This window comes from Eurytemora carolleeae, unplaced genomic scaffold (assembly GCF_000591075.1).
Source record: "Eurytemora carolleeae unplaced genomic scaffold, Eaff_2.0 scaffold1056, whole genome shotgun sequence".
NCBI classification, from domain to species: domain Eukaryota; kingdom Metazoa; phylum Arthropoda; class Copepoda; order Calanoida; family Temoridae; genus Eurytemora; species Eurytemora carolleeae.
Window position 1 is genome coordinate 106,726 of NW_019397094.1, and position 18,434 is coordinate 125,159.

At 31.8% G+C, this 18,434-nt stretch overlaps 2 protein-coding genes across 2 annotated transcripts; both read left to right on the forward strand.

The window, feature by feature from the left end:
• Positions 1-1,026: 1,026 nt before the first annotated feature.
• Positions 1,027-11,180, forward strand: LOC111711800 (phosphatidylinositol 4-phosphate 5-kinase 3). The gene is made up of 15 exons (XM_023486245.1): positions 1,027-1,133; positions 2,046-2,096; positions 2,200-2,224; positions 3,523-3,584; positions 4,381-4,495; positions 4,571-4,662; positions 5,487-5,584; positions 5,913-5,959; positions 6,737-6,808; positions 7,209-7,261; positions 9,276-9,364; positions 9,766-9,833; positions 10,177-10,254; positions 10,601-10,664; positions 10,992-11,180. Exons 1-15 carry the CDS (start codon positions 1,097-1,099, stop codon positions 11,070-11,072), a joined length of 1,032 nt encoding a protein of 343 aa, XP_023342013.1. The 5' UTR covers positions 1,027-1,096; the 3' UTR covers positions 11,073-11,180.
• Positions 11,181-12,888: 1,708 nt separating this feature from the next.
• LOC111711798 (uncharacterized) lies at positions 12,889-17,613 on the forward strand. Its single transcript, XM_023486243.1, has 6 exons — positions 12,889-13,951; positions 14,479-14,526; positions 14,584-14,687; positions 16,873-16,903; positions 17,331-17,438; positions 17,516-17,613. The coding sequence occupies exons 1-6, from the start codon at positions 13,915-13,917 to the stop codon at positions 17,611-17,613; spliced, it is 426 nt and encodes a 141-aa protein (XP_023342011.1). The 5' UTR covers positions 12,889-13,914.
• Positions 17,614-18,434: the final 821 nt, after the last annotated feature.

The following is an 18,434-nucleotide window of genomic DNA, read 5'->3' on the forward strand; positions in this document are numbered from 1 at the left end:
CCAAAGAGAATAGAATATATATTAGAGTGGAATTTACTGGAAAAAAGTGTAAAACGGCCATTTTGTTGTACTGTTTCCATACTGCAGGTGTACTTCATATATTTGTGCTATATAACCTGTTGGGCCCTGGAACATCATTTTATAGAAAATCTAAAATTAATATTAAAAGAAAACCAAATTATGAAATAGACTGGTTTCATAATTGACCAATGATCATTTTACATAGACTCTACGCCTTTCACTTTACAAACGATGATTTTTCGTTATAACTATAAATCAAATGATGTTTTTTATTCAGCTAATTCATTTTATAAAGTTTATTTAACAGCTTTAAAAAATTCGAAATTGAAATGGATAGTCTAGGGAACATACTGTATTATTGTACTCTACTGCATATAATTTAAGAACATTTACATGATTTGTACACTTTAAACTCCCTTTCAGGCTGAAAGGGACTGACAAAATTCCACAAAATTGCCTAAATTCCACTCTAATATATATTATATTCCCTTTGGTTCTATCATGAGCAGAATTAAGGGTTTAACGTTGTCTTTGTACTTCTCTTCAATCAAAAATAAAATAAACCCTAAAAAACTTATTATATCAGAAATATTTCCCGCTTAGAGCGTATATACTTATTTATGGTAGATATTTACACAGAGAGATAGTCAGATAGATATATACACTGAGAGATAGTCAGATAGATATATACACAGAGAGATAGCCAGATAGATATATACACTGAGAGATAGTCAGATAGATATATACACAGAGAGATAGCCAGATAGATATATACACAGAGAGATAGATAGCAAGATAGATATATACACTGAGAGATAGTCAGATAGATATATACACAGAGAGATAGCCAGATAGATATATACACTGAGAGATAGCCAGATAGATATATACACAGAGAGATAGTCAGATAGATAGATTATATTATGTTGGGGAATTCTGCTTTCTTTAGAATTCAGTCACTGTCATCCTTGCAGATAGGGTGCAGTTCATAATCAAATATATGGTGAAAACTAAATTAAAATATTTCCATTAGTTGAAAAATTATATTTCTAACGAACAATGTATATTAGAAAATATGTCAAAACATGACCTGGAGATCGGAGAGTATAAAGGTGAAATACAACTATCTGCAGAAAACGTTTGATGATCATGTAAAGATGGGCTTTCTCTAGTAAACAACAAGATTACATCACTTTATATAATTACTTGAAAGTGCATTCAATAAATCAGAGAAATGAGTTTTTACAACAAATTTACTAGTCCCTACATCTGTTCAACCTGATGGTTTAAACCTTTTATATTTCAAGCTTATAGACGTTTTGATCTAACAAAATTCATAGTTTGAAATATAAAAGGTCTAACACATTGGGTTGCAAAGATATAGAAATATTAGAAAATCAGAGTTTGAGGCTAAAACTCAATTCCTTTATTTTATTTGTGAAGCTGAAACTATTGAGACATTTAAAGGACTACAATGGCATTAGTTTCAATGTTAAAAGTTCTTCTTTTATTGTTTAAAATAGATGAAAGTTTAGTATAATTTTTTTTTCAAAAACAAATAGATTTAACTTATTTACAATGCTACAAAATTACTTTATTAGGGTTCAAATTTTTTAAATTTTATTTGATTATTTGTATTTCCCCCATGGGAACCTAATTAACTAAATAACTAGATAAGATCTATCACCCCCCCCCCCAAACCCAATTATGAGAAGTGTCTATGCCGTAGTAATAGAATCTATTTATATATCTAGATTCTAGATTATCCTAAATCCGTTGTAATTTCTTATAAAAAAGCTATAAAGTATATGATTTTTACGTCTCCTGTGTAACCTATATTCACTATGACTATTTAAATTGTCTATTCTCATCATGAAAAATACACAAAGCATACGCCTTTTAAAAGGAAGATTTTGACAAAAAACAGTCACCCCCAGACCCCCTGAAGTACCCCCACTGTGCACTTCCCCCCCCCTTTCTGTTTTTTAATCTTGGATCGAAAATTTTTATTTTTGAATGCTCAGGAGATATGTTGGATGGGGTACCGAATGGAACTGGAGAATTATTCTACAAAGGAATTACTTTTAAAATAAACATTAATCAAATTAATTAGGAAAAAAGTTGTTTAAATAGATATATTAAATAACATTGCAGTTTTCATAAAGTAATAATTTTTAGAGAATGACCCCATGGATAGATGCAGGTAGTTTTACATATATCACTCCACTTAACTTTTACAGTATCGATCTATATTTATGAAAGAAACCTGCGTACAAACGGGATTTCAATCAACAATGCAGCATCTTAAAATAGACCGTCTTTGAAATATTGATGACCATGAATGATAAAGATAAGATTCTTTTTAATTATAGCAAAAAACAATGATAGCAATAAACCCTAAACAGGCTGGGGGGGAAGCGTTTGTCGCCCCCTTTGCAGTTTTTTTGTCCTAGCACTCTTATTTTTGACAATATCACCGTGAAATTTTGTAACTATTAATGAATAGTGATTTAAAGGAGTTTTTGTTAAAAAATATATTTTTTTAATTTATAGGGTAGGGTACAGGGCGGAAAAAAAACCCAGAACTTTTTTGTGACTAAAGCTACAGATCTTAAAACTATATATTTGAAAAGCGCTTGAAAAATGCATGTAGAAACATGAGTCACACTTTGATAGTTAAAACATAAAAATATTTTTTTCATTTTTTTGATCCTTCTTTAGGCATTTTTTCCACCCTACCTAGCAACCAAACTAATAAAGTTATCGGTCTAATTTTTTTTTTTGAGCTGGCCATGAAAAATTGGGCTATGAACATGCATTTCAACCCTATACTATTCTCTGAGGCCTTTTTCTAGGAGGGGGGGGGCGCCGATAGCCCCCCCAGGCTATACATAGATTCAGACCCCCCAGCCTTTATAGGGCTAAGACTTAGATAATTCATCGTAAATCCTCGTCAGCGACCCAAACATAATCGAACTGTAAAAATCTTAGATATTTGATTAAAAAAGAAACCTACAATTTGGATAAAATTTGGAAAAAAATTGGAAAAAACAATGCTGTGCACATAATCCAGCAAAAGACTTTAATTAACGGACAGTGTTAAAAAATTAAAAAATGTCCAAGCTGTAATTACATAATATCAAAGTTTTTAAAGTAAATCGGATATTTATTCAAACCATTAACGTGTGTCTGTTAAAGATATATAAAATATGGTTTCTAATAGTTTGTTTGTTTATATGTCCGATCATAACGTATGAACCCTTTATATCAGGGACCTCGTAGAACCATGGGAATGTTTTCATTTTGAGTAAAAAAAAGAAAAGAAATTGTTCTTTCTAGATAAAGCTGGATTTCCAAGGAACTTAAGGAAAGCATATTTCGATACCTTCGATACCTTCTGAATTATATACCAAAATCAACCATATTATTTAATTATACAAAAAATGAGAAAAGAACTACATTTAACAGCAAAAAAATAATTTATAAGTCTGGTGTGTTTAGTTATATAGGAGGTTGGAAGGGAGGCAGACAAAACGGAAATGGAATAATCAAATTTAATTCTGGTGAGTGGATATCTAATGAAAAAATGGTCGTGACAGCCTTATTGAATATAATGATGACATTTCATATATAAGGTTTCCAGTGGAAGAAAACTTTTGCGAAAGAATGCAAAAAAAACGAAAATTATCTTTCGTATTTCGCAAACTTTTTTGGGGGATTCGCTCGTTAACTCAAATTCAGCTAGCGGAATCAGCTCATTTTTTTGCTTGAAATTTGGGAAAATTTCGTTTTTTGTGGAATTTTCTCTTTTTTCTTGAAATTTGAGAAATTTTTAAAAAAGAATTTTCAAATTTTTTTGCGCAATTTTCGCATTATTAGTTCCACGAAAATCCCGCATTTTTTTATGAATCCGCGAAAAATGCAAAATTTTCTGAAAACGATTATTCCAATTCGAAACCCTAATCAGCTCATTTTTTTGCTTGAAATTTGGGAAAATTGCGTTTTTTGTGGAATTTTCTCTTTTTTTTCTTGAAATTTGAGAAATTTTTTTCAAAAAGAATTTTCAATTTTTTTTTGCGCAATTATCGCATTATTTGTTCCGCGAAAATCCCGCATTTTTTTATGAATCCGCGAAAAATGCAAAATTTTCTGAAAAAGATTATTCCAATTCGAAACCCTAATTATCAGTTCATGTAGCTAGAGGCACAAAAATCAACCATCATTTACAATAAACTCATTAACTGACGAAAGTTGAACGAATGATCCTACTGACCTCCAGCTTCTTAACCAGACTTTACGAACATTGGACAAACAATTTTAGAAATCAAGAATATGGCTGCAGCCATCTCTACTATTTAGGAGATATCTACACTGGAGAATTCGAGGATGGAGTCCCGAATGGAGCTGGTACCTTTACATACAATAATGGAGATAAGGAAGAAGTTATAATGGCGAATGGAGTAAGGCATGGAAGGTAAACTGAAAATGGAAATCAGCCGCAGACCAAATTTGTTAAATTTCGATGGATTTAAAATTATTATTGGTTTAGATCTAAGTTTTCATCTGCTGAAGACGAAACTGTTGAAGAGATCATGTTCTGGGAAGGAGAAGCTAGGGGCCCCAGTAAACTATTATATCCAGGTATTTAAGGGACTGTAGGTTTAATATCAAGGGATCTTCCATGCAAAGAAGGTCATTTAACAGAATTACCCTTGAACCTTTAAATGTGGAAACAAAGGCTGAACAAAATTAGTTTTTTTTACCTAGCACAAATATTTTTTTTTTCAAATTTTACGAGGAACGCCGCGGTTTCTTCAGCTAGTAATTCTTATTTATTTCTAGAACTTTTTGTGCACTAATATGGAGTCAAACCTTATAAAAATCCAACGTATGAAACAGCTACGTATAGAAACAAGGCGTATTTTCCGGGAGAACATTTTTTATATTTTTGAGAAATTAAACGTTTTTGTAAAACATTGTAGCTTATCACTATCATTATCATAATTTCTATTTTTTTAACATACCCTAGACATTGAAGGGGCAACATTATAGTTTAATATGTACATTTGTACTGCTCTCTATTGTGTTTAAGGTCCCCCAGATTTTATTATGTACTGACAACATGAATTAATGATTATATGGTTATACATAAATTTGCATGTTACTATTTAAAAAATTATTTTATAAAAGTGCTATCTACAGTTTTATTTTTAGAAAAAAAACAAATTTCTTAAAAGAATAAAAAAGTTCTCCAATAATGCTAGTATGATTTCATAAAACTCCGTTTTACCATTTAAATAAAAGGATTTTATGAAAATTATTTCTACTTTACACTGATTATTTAATTTCTCAAAAATATAAAAAATGTTCTCCCGGAAAATACACCTTGTTGCTATACGTAGCGGTTTCTATACGTTGGATTTCTATAACTTTTGACTCCCACTAATATATCTATTAAAATTCAGATGGTAGCTTTGAGGAACGAGTTTATGCAGATGGAGAGAAGAATGGAGAGGCACGTTTAGTTGGAGCGCAAGGGGATGTTTTCAAATTTGTTTACAAGGAAACATTTATTTTCAATTTCAACTTTTTTGGATACAAATATAAATAAAAAATAAAAAGTAGATAACCTGAAATTGTATTAACTTTAACCCTCTTTCTAAAGGAATTGAGTCTAATTTTCTATATCTTTCCAACCTGATGATATAAACCTTTAATATTTCAAACTTACTCTTTTCACTCTCTAACAGAATTAAAAATTAGAGTTTGCGGCAAAAACTCAGTTCGTTATTCTAATTGTAAGATGTTTATCCTCTGAACTTTATACAAGCTGAAATCACTTCTTATCATATTTCTAAATTTTGAATCTAAAGTTAAATGATGTTTTTTAGAAAAATATTTTAAACGGACCTTCACAGTACACTTGGGCCAGTGGCAGGTGAGTCCACGCAACTTTATAATATTTAATGATTAAATATAAAATTGTAGATTATACATGTTTTCTTTTCTCAAGATATTTTTTAATCTAGTAGAAATAGCTTTAACAAGTTATATACATTGTTGAAATAACTAGATATGAAACTGTAGAATGTATATATATATATATTTTGTTAAAATAACTAGATATGAAACTCAGAGGAATAAACAGAAATTTTTTTATTTAATTGTAAACTGTAATCCAGTATTAAAAAAAAAAAGATTATTGTTTATGTCCAAATCTCTAAAAGGTGTAAATATCCCTTCTTAAACAAGTCGCCCCCTTTCCCCCCCCCTCCCTCGATTTTTACGTAAAAGTTCATTAATTAGATCGACCCCCAACCACCATGTACTTTATACACAGTTATAAACAGTTTGTTTTCAATCATCCTGACAGAAACAATCTCAAGGAATAATAAGTTTCTTAAAACATTTTTAAAATAGTGAATATTTGCAAATTATCTTTTTTCCATCTATTCATTATCTGAGTTCGTTTCCCTTTTGTCCATCTGACAACTCATTTTATTTTTAAATCATCTTTTGTTTATTTTCTTGTGGTTTTTAGAATATTTTATATCGATTTTTATGATCATTATATCGTTAAAACTGACGAGGGTCAACCCAGACCAAAATATATTTTCAATAAATGTGGAACTAACATCTATTTTTTTACTCCACAGAGGTTTGATCCATCACCATCACCAAATGTTAATTATATTTACATTGTTCTAATACCTAGATATGAAACTGTAGATTATGTTGATGGTATGAGAGAAGGGCCGGGTCTTGAAGTAGGTGTTGACGGGGAAAGGTTTGTTGATATTTTTATTAACTAAGAGGAATGTTCAGTAATTTGATTAAAGAAACCATAAACATTTATGAAAACTCCGCCTCAAACTTTGATTTCTTAATGCCTGTATCTTTTGCAATCCGATGTCGTGGACCTTTGATATTTCCAAATATTAATTCTGATAGTTAAAATACTGTGCAGGCTTTTATTTCCTTTTTAAAGAAGATTTTAAATGATGACTTTGTTGAATCAAACTTTGCTTATTTGCTCTGAGAGCATTCATTGTTTAAAATAGCTAAGGTATAAGATATTAGTTTGTAAAAATAAGATTAGACAATTAGAGTTTGAGGCAAAGACTCAATTCATGTAAGTCTATAGAGAAAAAACCTCATTTAAATAAAATAAAAAATATTGTTTGAAGAGAGGAGAGAATGTGGGTGAATGGAGAACTGACCGGTCCAGCTGTTCTCACAGGTAGATATGATCGCATAGTTTTAATTCGTTTTCCAGTTTTCGAAAATAACAAAGTTTCTTTTGATGTCAACAATTGCTCTGTATAAGGCAAAGATGTTTGCTCATGGTTCATTTGCTTTTGAATAGATAGTTTCCAATTTCCAAAGAACAAACACTGCAAATTTTTTTATCTTTAAAAATGTAAGTTCAGAAAAAGAGGTATTGTTTCTTCGGACATGGGTATTTTGTTCCACTAGACTGTATTTTCATTTAATATGTTTTTTATTTAATCGACAGGTTTCCTATAGAAATATTTGCAAGGGGCAAAGAAACTTAACAATTTTAAATTAACCCACTTTTATTGAAATAAAGCTTTTAACGTTGAAAAATGGGTGTAAAACTTGACAAACATTCAACAAAAATACATTGATTGCAATTATAAATGAATTTCCCTTGGTCCTACTTACAAACTAGCCCGTACTGTCCTCGTTACAATATAGCCCGTAATGTCCTCGTCACAACATAGCCCGTACTGTCTTCGTAACAACATAGCCCGTAATTTCCTTGTTACAACATAGCCCGTACTATCCTCATTACAACATAGCCCGTACTATCTTCGTTACAACATAGCCCGTAATTTCCTTGTTACAACATAGCCTGTACTATCCTCATTACAATTAAGCCCGTAATGTCATTGTTACAACATAGCCCTTAATGCCCTCATTACAACATAGCCCGTACTGTCCTCATTACAACATAGTCTGTACTGTCCTCGTTACAACATAGCCCGTACTGTCCAGGTTACAACATAACCCGTACTGTCCAGGTTACAACATAGTCCGTACTGTCCAGGTTACAACATAGCCCGTACTGTCCAGGTTACAACATAGCCCGTACTGTCCAGGTTACAACATAGCCCGTACTGTCCAGGTTACAACATAGCCCATACTGTCCAGGTTACAACACAGCCGTACTGCCCAGGTTACAACATAGCCATACTGTCCAGGTTACAACATAGTCCGTACTGTCCAGGTTACAACATAGTCCGTACTGTCCAGGTTACAACATAGCCCATACTGTCCAGGTTACAACACAGCCGTACTGTTCAGGTTCCAACATAGCCCGTACTGTCCAGGTTACAACATAGCCCGAAAATCAACTGTCCTCGCGCAACATAGTCTGTAAATCAAAAAATCAAGTACACTCACATATAAACTCACAAATATAAAATGAGATGTTTGCGCAACTCTAACAGACAGACACTTTAGCCAGACACCATTTTTTGGAATTAAAGACGTCGGTCATATCTTAATCCATTAGCAAGAATACTTTTTTCGAAATTGAACACAAGAAATGTATCTTAATTGTAAAATCAAGCATATTAATTTTAAACATTCTAATCCGGATATATTGGCCCTCTATAAAAAAAACTTATAACCCTTATTTAACACCCCTGGCATATTTTTTTTTAAATGTTTTTCTTAAAGTACATCTACAGTCATGGAAAATAAAACGTAGAATTAATGCACAAATCCAAATAGGCACCACATATTTCAAAACTGATTTTTTCATACTGTCGAGAAAATATAATTTTTTAAATTGTTAAAGAAATAAAGAAAGAGAACCAGAAAGCTGTGGAATAGGAAGACGACATTTTAGCGATACAAAAGTGTACTTGGTGTTGGTAAATGGGCCTGTTAACACGGCACAATTTTCCGTGTCTTTTGTTTATTAAAATCATAACTTAAGTCTGAAAGTCGTCTTCCTAATACATAATTGTCTAGTTCTCACTGTATCAAAAGTGGCAAAATATTCTAAAAAATGTTGACTACAGATTAATTCAATTTTTCTACAATGTCTCTTGGTGGTCATACCCTGCAGGGCCATCTTTAATTAGGCATTTATCTTAAAATTTAAAAGTGTCCACATTAAATATCGAAATCAAGCATTCAAGATTAAAGATACTCCTTAAAAAAGGACCTAATTAAAAAAATTACAATGTCTTCTTAATTACAATATTACAAAATTACTCTAGGTAAAACTGGAGATAAGCTTGAGTTCAATTATATAAAAGGAATTAGGTCTGGTCCTGCTACTTACACATTTGCTGATGGTTCCATAGAGGTATAGTGCAAATATAACAAAAATTACCTTTTTTACCTTATTACCTTATTTATCAAAAGAATTATACTTTCGAATTTGAATAATCTAGCTGTCAACGAAAAAAAGATTAAAGAATTATGTTAATTGTTTAATATTATTGGCTTGCAGCTTATTGTGGATTATTGTTTTTGATTTTTGATTTGATTTGATGAGAAGTCTTTGCCACAAACTCTTTCGAACCAAATGCATGCCGTAGACCTTGGATTTTTCAAACTTTTCTGTTAGATCAAATAATCTAAGTTTAAAATAGCAAAGGTGTCTATCATCAGATTGAAAAGGATTCTAAAACTTGAGTTTGTAGCAAAGACTCAATTCCTTTGTTGGTCTTGTTTTTGTTGTTGTTTTAAGAAATACATATTTAGATAAGCATATATGAAAACGGAGAACAAACCGGTCCTGCTAAATTAATCTGGCCAAACGGTGCAACAAGGTTTAATTTAAACCTATTTATATGTGTTTCAATTTTAACTTATCCTATGTAAATATGCGTGTATGAGGATAGGGGCTCAACCCCCCCCCCCCCGGCCCCCTGGAATGGTGAAGTCTGCCACAAATGCCTGCAGAGTAAACACGCCCTGCAAGTTGCACCCCTGAAGATGGACAAGTATGAAAATTTGCAACAAAAAATGTACTACATACTATGTAGTACATAAATAGATATTATTTATATTATACATATTCCTCAGCCATGAATGATAAAATAGAATTATCTTATAAAAACAAAAGTTTTACAATTTCGTTATTTTTACAAATTAATTATCTATTTGATCTAGAGAAGGCGTGAAGGTGAATGGAAAGTGGAATGGAGATTGTATTTATACTTTTACCGAGGGACCTAGGGCTGGGAAAAGGAATAAATATATAAATATACAAACTTATATAAACATATCACGCTGATTTAACAGTTCTTTCCTTGGTCCGACTAGTTGAGACTTTTGAGATAATTTTACCAATTAAACATAAATTTTGCGTTTTTATACTATTTATCGACAGGTGCGTTTAGATGAAGAAGTAAAAAGACAACCCCGTAAATTTAAAGTCGAGTCATTGAGCATAACCATAACCATTTAGACAGGTAGTCAGTCCTGTTTTATGTATTCTAACATTTAGTTTCAAATCCGAATAGTTGCGTACTTAATGCGTAAGTTTAAAACTGATTGATGAATTAGTTAAAATTATTATTTATGTATTGTAAAGGGATTTGGAAAAGTGGCAGAATGGTGAGCTGCTCTCCACTCAGAAATATTATGGAAAAGAACAGGTGCCATGGAATTTTTTATTTGCAAAGGAATTAATTTTTTCCATACACTCTAATTTTTTAAACCCTATATCTTTGCAACCCAATGTCGTAGACCTTAGACATTTTAAACTGAGAATTCTGTTAGATAAAATAATCCACGCTTGAAGTATTGAAGGTTGCAAAGATAAATGGATTAGATAATTTGAGTTGAGACTCAATTATTACAAATATATAAAATATTGATGTATTCCATCTGTGCTATATTACCAAATATATAAAATGTTGATGTATTCCATCTGTGCTATATTACCAAATACAAACAATCCAAAAAAAAATCTGATTATTCAGACATCTGTGGAGAACTGGGAGGATTTGAAGAAACTGGATGAAATAACTCAATCTTGTGATAATTTTATGCATCAGTTGTAGCCTGTAGGCTAAAAGGATTTAAGTCTTTGCGACAAACCAAACATTTTTTATATTTCAAACATAAATTATTTTATCTAAAAAGATTTACAGTTTGAAATATCTAAGGTCTTCAACGTTGGGTTGCAAAGTTCAGAATATTTTATGTATATTATTAATGTCCTTTAAGAAAATTTAAATGAAAATATTTTATTTCTGTGAATCTTTAATCTCGTTTAATAAATAATAACCGTTTTCGGAAAAGTTGTTGAACTCCTTGCACACAAAGTTTGCGCTCAAACTCAGGATTTACAGATCTTTAAAAATTTAATATGTCTCAAATGAATCCACAACACTATATACTCAGTTCAACTATCTTAAATAGCCGGTCACTCCCTTTAATTGCGTAAAAGTACGTCCAAGTAATGAAATCAAAAATCCTACTTTTTTTTTACTTTTCAAGACAAAATATTAAAAAATTTGCGCTCATGAAAATATCAATATTATCAAAAATATGACTTTCATTGATTCTCAAAGATTTACGATTTTTTTCTTTCTATTGGGATCTAGTAAAGATATTACCAATGACAAATGTCGTCAAAACGTACATACATCTTTCTCAAAACTGCTTTCCATCGAGAAATGTATTGTATAGAAATGAGTAACTTTGTGGTCTTAAAAACTTCATTTGTCATAAATATTCATGATCATTATGGTCTTAATCATGATTATCATCAACAACGCTATCATTAGCATATTCATCATTGTGATGATCATAACCGTGAACATCATAATTTTAATCATGATCATCAACATTATCAACATAATCAAAGTTATCAAAAAAAATCTGTAATTTCGTCAATATTGGCTTCTTAAGTTACCATGCGGTAAAATTTATACATAAAGAATTTTAGTTTAAATACTCAACTTTTAAATATAAAAATGTTAACATTAGTATTTATTTAATGTTTGATTTAAATCAAATTTTGCAGAGCGGAACAAAAGCAAACTTTAAAAGCATAAGCTTTGCAATATTTTAAACTTTTCAGAATACTTGTCAAATTTATGCCTCTTAAAAAATAAAAACTCTATATTAAAAAACGGTTTAAAAACAATCTACAACAAACCAATTAAAGGGAGTGACCATCAATAAATGGTAGTTGATCTGAGAATGTAGTTTTTGTGGAGAAATTTTTAAGGATTCATTTGAGACTTATATAACGTTTTAATGATGTATAAATAATACTGAGTTTGAGCACAAAGTCGACGTTCAAAATCATCCATTTGGGTGGTTAGTTTTGAGAATCGATTTTTTTAAATCATTAAATAACGGCGAAAAAATGTCAAAAAAAATCTATAATAAACTAATTAGATGTTTAGGAACATATTTCTCAATTAACATTTTCTAAATAAATCAATGTTAGAATTAATTATTTCTTATTCATCATTTTATTGAATTTCTTATTCTTTACGAATGTGTTCGCAGATTTCCAAAAATTCTTCAAATGTCGTTTTTTTTGATAAAAATTGCAGAAAATCTACAGAAAATGTTTGTGAACAATGAGAGATTTTGGAAACCAATAACTGAATAGAATTACTAACTTTCGATGATAAGAGTCAATTTATTTTTCTCAACCTGTTCCTTAACAACTAATTCATTTACTGCAGAATTTTCATTACATTATTAGTTGTCGTTTTTTAATAATCTTTAAAAAATCGATTCTTAAAACGTAACCAACCAAATGGATGATTTTGAAAGTCAACTTTATGCTCAAACTCAGTATAATTTTACATCAGTAAAACGTTTTATATGTCTCAATGAATCCTAAAAAATTTCTCCACAATACTACATTCTCAGTTAAACTGCAATACATTGCCGGTCACTCCCTTTAAAGATCAGGAATAGGATTAAAGAACTGTAGATGTAGTTTAATGTGATTCTTTCTTTATTGAGCAGAATGTTAAATACACAACGGCACCACTTATACTTTTCTATTCTAAATTTCCTTCCGATATTTTTTTATTTATTTCTGGTCAGATAAAATTTGACAGGGTACATTATAAAACAGACATGCCACTCTATAAATGGCTCTATAAGGAGATTAGCACATTTTTTCAATCATAAAAAAAATTAATTGATTTCGTTTTTTAGTAAAATCGTTCGATCCGTTAAAAGGCGATCGTTTTTTTGAAATTTTTTTTTAAATAGTCTCTTTAAATTTTTTTGTTCAGTAAAAAAGCGAACGAAATCGTTCATGAACGATAATAGATTGTTCTAACATCTAACAAATTTAAATCTTTCGTTCGTTTTTCAAAAACGAATTATTTTTTATTTCTCGGAACAACACCATTGTTAACGAAAAATTTCGTTCGTTCTTTAAAATTTAGTTAATTCGTTCATGTTACAAGGAAATAAGGAATGCAGCGGGCCGAGTCTAAAAATCGATTTCCATGCGAAATATAAAAGTCAAACATGAAACTCCGAATTACTTTAACTCTTAACTCTTTCACAGTTGGGCTATTTTTTAAATTATATAGGTTTGAGGAGATGGGGAGGATTTCATCACTTCTTAAATTTTAGTAGAGGAACGTGTGATGCAAATAAGATGCATGGCTAAAATGAAGCTTTTCTTTTTTTTAAAAGTCATATCCCCCCCCCCCACCACCACCCTCCAGTTCAGGGTTAATTTTCATAAGCAAACTAAAAATTTTATCTCATATAAAATTCAAAAGACAAATATAAAATAAAATGTACCTTCCAGTATCTAACTGCAACTGTAGCTATGCACATACTTTTTGTTTATAAAAATTTATTTCGTTTTCATCAAATTAGAATCCTTTTCAAAAAATACTGATTAACACCAAAATGCTGAGTAAATTTGTTTGGTTGATATTACTCAAAGGAAATATAACGAAAAAATCAAAATCTTCACATTTTTCAAATATTAGGAATTATGTTTATTTTAAACTAAATTCTTTCTGTTTACCAAGATTTATAACAATGATTTTAATAAAACATACTGTAAATTTTATCATTCAAGACAACCTCATTCACAATTTTATTATAGCAGCACAATAAAGTAAACATTGTAATATATTGTTAAATTAGCTTTTTAGACATTTACGGTTTGTAATATCTGAAGGATTAAGGTTGAGTTATTAAATTATTTATGATATGAGTAGAATAATACAACTCCGTGGATCTAAATAAGTCCTATGCTTTGGTTATAAGAGATTTTTATCCATTTTCTCCTTATAAATGCAGCAAATAAGAGTAATTAGATGTCTATCTTTACCCCTTTCGTGAACACTCCCTTTAAAGAGAAATGTTCTGTCTGAAACTGTTGAACATTCACAGTGCACTTAAAAACCAAATAGAAGAATAAAAAGTATTTAAAATCATTTTGATATATTTTGATATATTCAAAAGATTGTGTTGCTGGTTTTAACATTGGTAAAACATTCACCAAAATCAATGGTAAAAAAAAAAGTAAAAATGGACTATTTTAAAAAGTTAAAATATTAAAAAATCTAGGATCGAGAAATATCTTCTCAGCAACTTCAGGACCTGCGATAGAGAAGCATCATTGTGCTTTTAAGTGTGCAGCCTTTCCATACTGTGATATCTGGGAATACAAGGTAGTGTTCCATACTGTGATATCTGGGAATACAAGGTAGTGTTCCATACTGTGATATCTGAGAATACAAGGTAGTGTTCCATACTGTGATATATAGGAATACAAGGTAGTGTTCTATACTGTGATATATAGGAATACAAGGTACTGTTCCATACTGTGATATCTGGGAATACAAGGTAGTGATACATACTGTGATATCTGGGAAAACAAGGTACTGTTCCATACTGTGATATATAGGAATACAAGGTAGTGTTCAATACTGTGATATCTGGGAATACAAGGTAGTGTTCCATACTGTGATATCTGGGAATACAAGGTATTGTTCTATACTGTGATATCTGGGAATACAAGGTACTGTTCCATACTGTGATATCTGGGAATACAAGGTATTGTTCCATACTGTGATATCTGGGAATACAAGGTACTGTTCCATACTGTGATATATAGGAATACAAGGTATTGTTCAATACTGTGATATCTGGGAATACAAGGTAGTGTTCCATACTGTAATATCTGGGAATACAAGGTACTGTTCCATACTGTGATATATAGGAATACAAGGTAGTGTTCAATACTTTGATATATAGAATACAAGGTAGTGTTCCATACAGTGATATCTGGGAATACAAGGTACTGTTCCATACTGTGATATATAGGAATACAAGGTAGTGTTACATACTGTGGTATCTGGGAATACAAGGTACTGTTACATACTGTGGTATCTGGGAATACAAGGTACTGTTCCATACTGTGATATGTAGGAATACAAGGTACTGTTCCATACTGTGATATCTGGGAATACAAGGTACTGTTCCATACTGTGATATGGGAATACAAGGTAGTGTTCCATACTGTGATATCTGGAAATACAAGGTACTGTTCCATACTGTGATATATAGGAATACAAGGTAGTGTTCAATACTTTGATATATAGGAATACAAGGTAGTGTTCCATACTGTGATATATAGGAATACAAGGTAGTGTTCCATACTGTGATATCTGGGAATACAGGGTATTGTTCCATACTGTGATATATAGGAATACAAGGTATTGTTCCATACTGTGATATATAGGAATACAAAGTAGTTTTCCATACTGTGATATCTGGGAATACAGGGTACTGTTCCATACTGTGATATATAGGAATACAAGGTACTGTTCCATACTGTGATATATAGGAATACAAGGTAGTGTTCCATACTGTGATATCTGGGAATACAGGGTACTGTTCCATACTGTGATATATAGGAATACAAGGTAGTGTTCCATGCTGTGATATCTGGGAAAACAAGGTATTGTTCCATACTGTGATATCTGGGAATACAAGGTAGTGTTCCATACTGTGATATCTGGGAATACAAGGTAGTGTTCCATACTGTGATATCTGGGAATACAAGGTAGTGTTCCATACTGTGATATCTGGGAATACAAGGTACTGTTCCATACTGTGATATCTGGGAATACAAGGTACTGTTCCATACTGTGATATATAGGAATACAAGGTAGTCTTCAATACTTTGATATATAGAATACAAGGTAGTGTTACATACTGTGGTATCTGGGAATACAAGGTAGTGTTCCATACTGTGATATATAGGAATACAAGGTAGTGTTCCATACTGTGATATCTGGGAATACAAGGTACTGTTCTATACTGTGATATATAGTAATACAAGGTAGTGTTCCATACTTTGATATCTGGGAATACAAGGTACTGTTCCATACTGTGATATATAGGAATACAAGGTAGTGTTACATACTGTGGTATCTGGGAATACAAGGTACAGTTACGTACTGTGGTATCCGGGAATACAAGGTGCTGTTCCATACTGTGATATATAGGAATACAAGGTACTGTTCCATACTGTGATATCTGGGAATACAAGGTAATGTTCAATACTTTGATATATAGAATACAAGGTAGTGTTACATACTGTGGTATCTGGGAATACAAGGAACTGTTCCATACTGTGATATATAGGAATACAAGGTATTGTTCCATACTGTGATATCTGGGAACACAAGGTAGTGTTCCATACTGTGATATCTGGGAATACAAGGTAGTTTTCCATACTGTGATATCTGGGAATACAAGGTAGTGTTCCATACTGTGATAAAAAAAAAAAAAAAAAAAATAGCAACCTAACAGTTTTGCTCCCAATTTAAGCTATTATAATGTATTTAGGATGGTCTGTGCACTACAGGATTTAAGTTTGGTGAGTTATAAGTTTACAAATATAGCTCTCATCATAATTCATATTTTACATTTTAAACATTTTCCTAAATCTACAGTGATAACCAGAAAACAATGGAATCAGAAGACAATTTTATATCAATATTGAGGTGTATTTGATGTTGTTACAAAGCAAATAAAGAATTTTACTAGACACTTATTATACACCAATTTAGTAAAATATGGTTGTTTCCACTGCACAATTGCCGTGTCTCATGCTCACTGGGCTTTTTAAAGTTATAACTTGATTCTTAAAGTCGTCTTCCTTTTTCAGAGTAATATTGTAATATTTCCACCTGATAAACACCATTTAGAGGTTTGTATCATTAATATTAAGGAATTTATGCCAGTTTGAAGTTTGCCATTATGCCATGATAGATTTCGTAAATTTGATATCTTTGTTTTTGGAGTTCTAAGTCCTACTACTGTGACCAGCACCACCACACCTGTAGCAGTTCTTGGTCCCAGCACTTGTACAGTCCTTCACTATATGACCAACCTTGGTGCAGTTGTAGCAGGTATCCTCCTCATGGTTACAGTTAAAGGCAATCTGTGACACTTGTAACAAATGTCTTCTTCCTTGCTGCACTTGCAGGCAAAATAACCGAGCCTGTTACACTTGTAGCACTTGGATCCACCGTCATGATAGCCTCCAAGTTCACAATACCTGCCACAATCCTGACCTCCACGTAATCTATCATCACGACCTCCGTCTCCTTTGGGACACTCACAGGCAAAGTGACCTAAACAGTCGCACCTGTAGGAGACAGATCCACTGCTGCCACTTCCTCTGCCACTTCCACTACATCAACCTTCATAGTTTGCAGGGCACTCATGGGCAAAGTGACAAACTTGGTTGCACCTGCAATCATGACAAGTGACTGGCTGGGTCTTCAGCTGTTTATCTGTATCTTCTAATTCACTAGATAATCCGGATCCAATTGTTCATTGTTGAATCCCTGTATTACAGAATCCAGGAGTATATTTGTAACTTCAGGTTCTAGGGTTAATCCAAGCTCCTCCTTCAACTCTAATCCTTTCTCTCCGGGGACCTGTTTTCTAAAGATTATCTACGTATTTGTTTAGTTTTGGTTTTTCAATTTCAGGAGAATTTTTTTTTCATTTTCACACACTTCCCAGACTCAGGCATGTTAATATCAAGTACTCTATTCATTTTTCTAGTTTGTTCTTCATTCGTCTTCTACTCTATATTCTTCTTGGTAGGGTACTCATCATCTTCATCCTCTGCTAGCCATTTAATCCTGAGTATACCGGCAGTATTGAGGAAGGATGGAAGATCAGTTTCCATGCTACAAAACTTCTCCAAGATATAAAAATTCTAAAACCAATGAAAGATCAAGAAGAGGAATATTTTTTAGAAGAACAGGATGCTGCCACCCGGGTAGAATCTTAGAGTCTGAAACCTAGTCTTAGACGCCGGGCCGACCTCCTCAGACCCTCTGTTTTTGGAAAAAAATATCAAATTTCACCAAATATATGTAATATGAGCAAAA

What these genes read in the sequence shown, in the direction of transcription:
- LOC111711800 (XM_023486245.1), top strand. Translation starts at nt 1,097, where the DNA reads ATGTCAAAACATGACCTGGAGATCGGAGAGTATAAAG. An exon ending in TTTTCAAATTTGTTTACAAG is followed by an intron (nt 5,585 to 5,912) that starts GAAACATTTATT and finishes GATGTTTTTTAG; the next exon opens with AAAAATATTTTAAACGGACC. An exon ending in CGGTCCAGCTGTTCTCACAG is followed by an intron (nt 7,262 to 9,275) that starts GTAGATATGATC and finishes AAATTACTCTAG; the next exon opens with GTAAAACTGGAGATAAGCTT.
- LOC111711798 (XM_023486243.1), top strand. Translation starts at nt 13,915, where the DNA reads ATGCTGAGTAAATTTGTTTGGTTGATATTACTCAAAG. An exon ending in TTGGTTGATATTACTCAAAG is followed by an intron (nt 13,952 to 14,478) that starts GAAATATAACGA and finishes TATATTCAAAAG; the next exon opens with ATTGTGTTGCTGGTTTTAAC. An exon ending in AACATTCACCAAAATCAATG is followed by an intron (nt 14,527 to 14,583) that starts GTAAAAAAAAAA and finishes TAAAAAATCTAG; the next exon opens with GATCGAGAAATATCTTCTCA.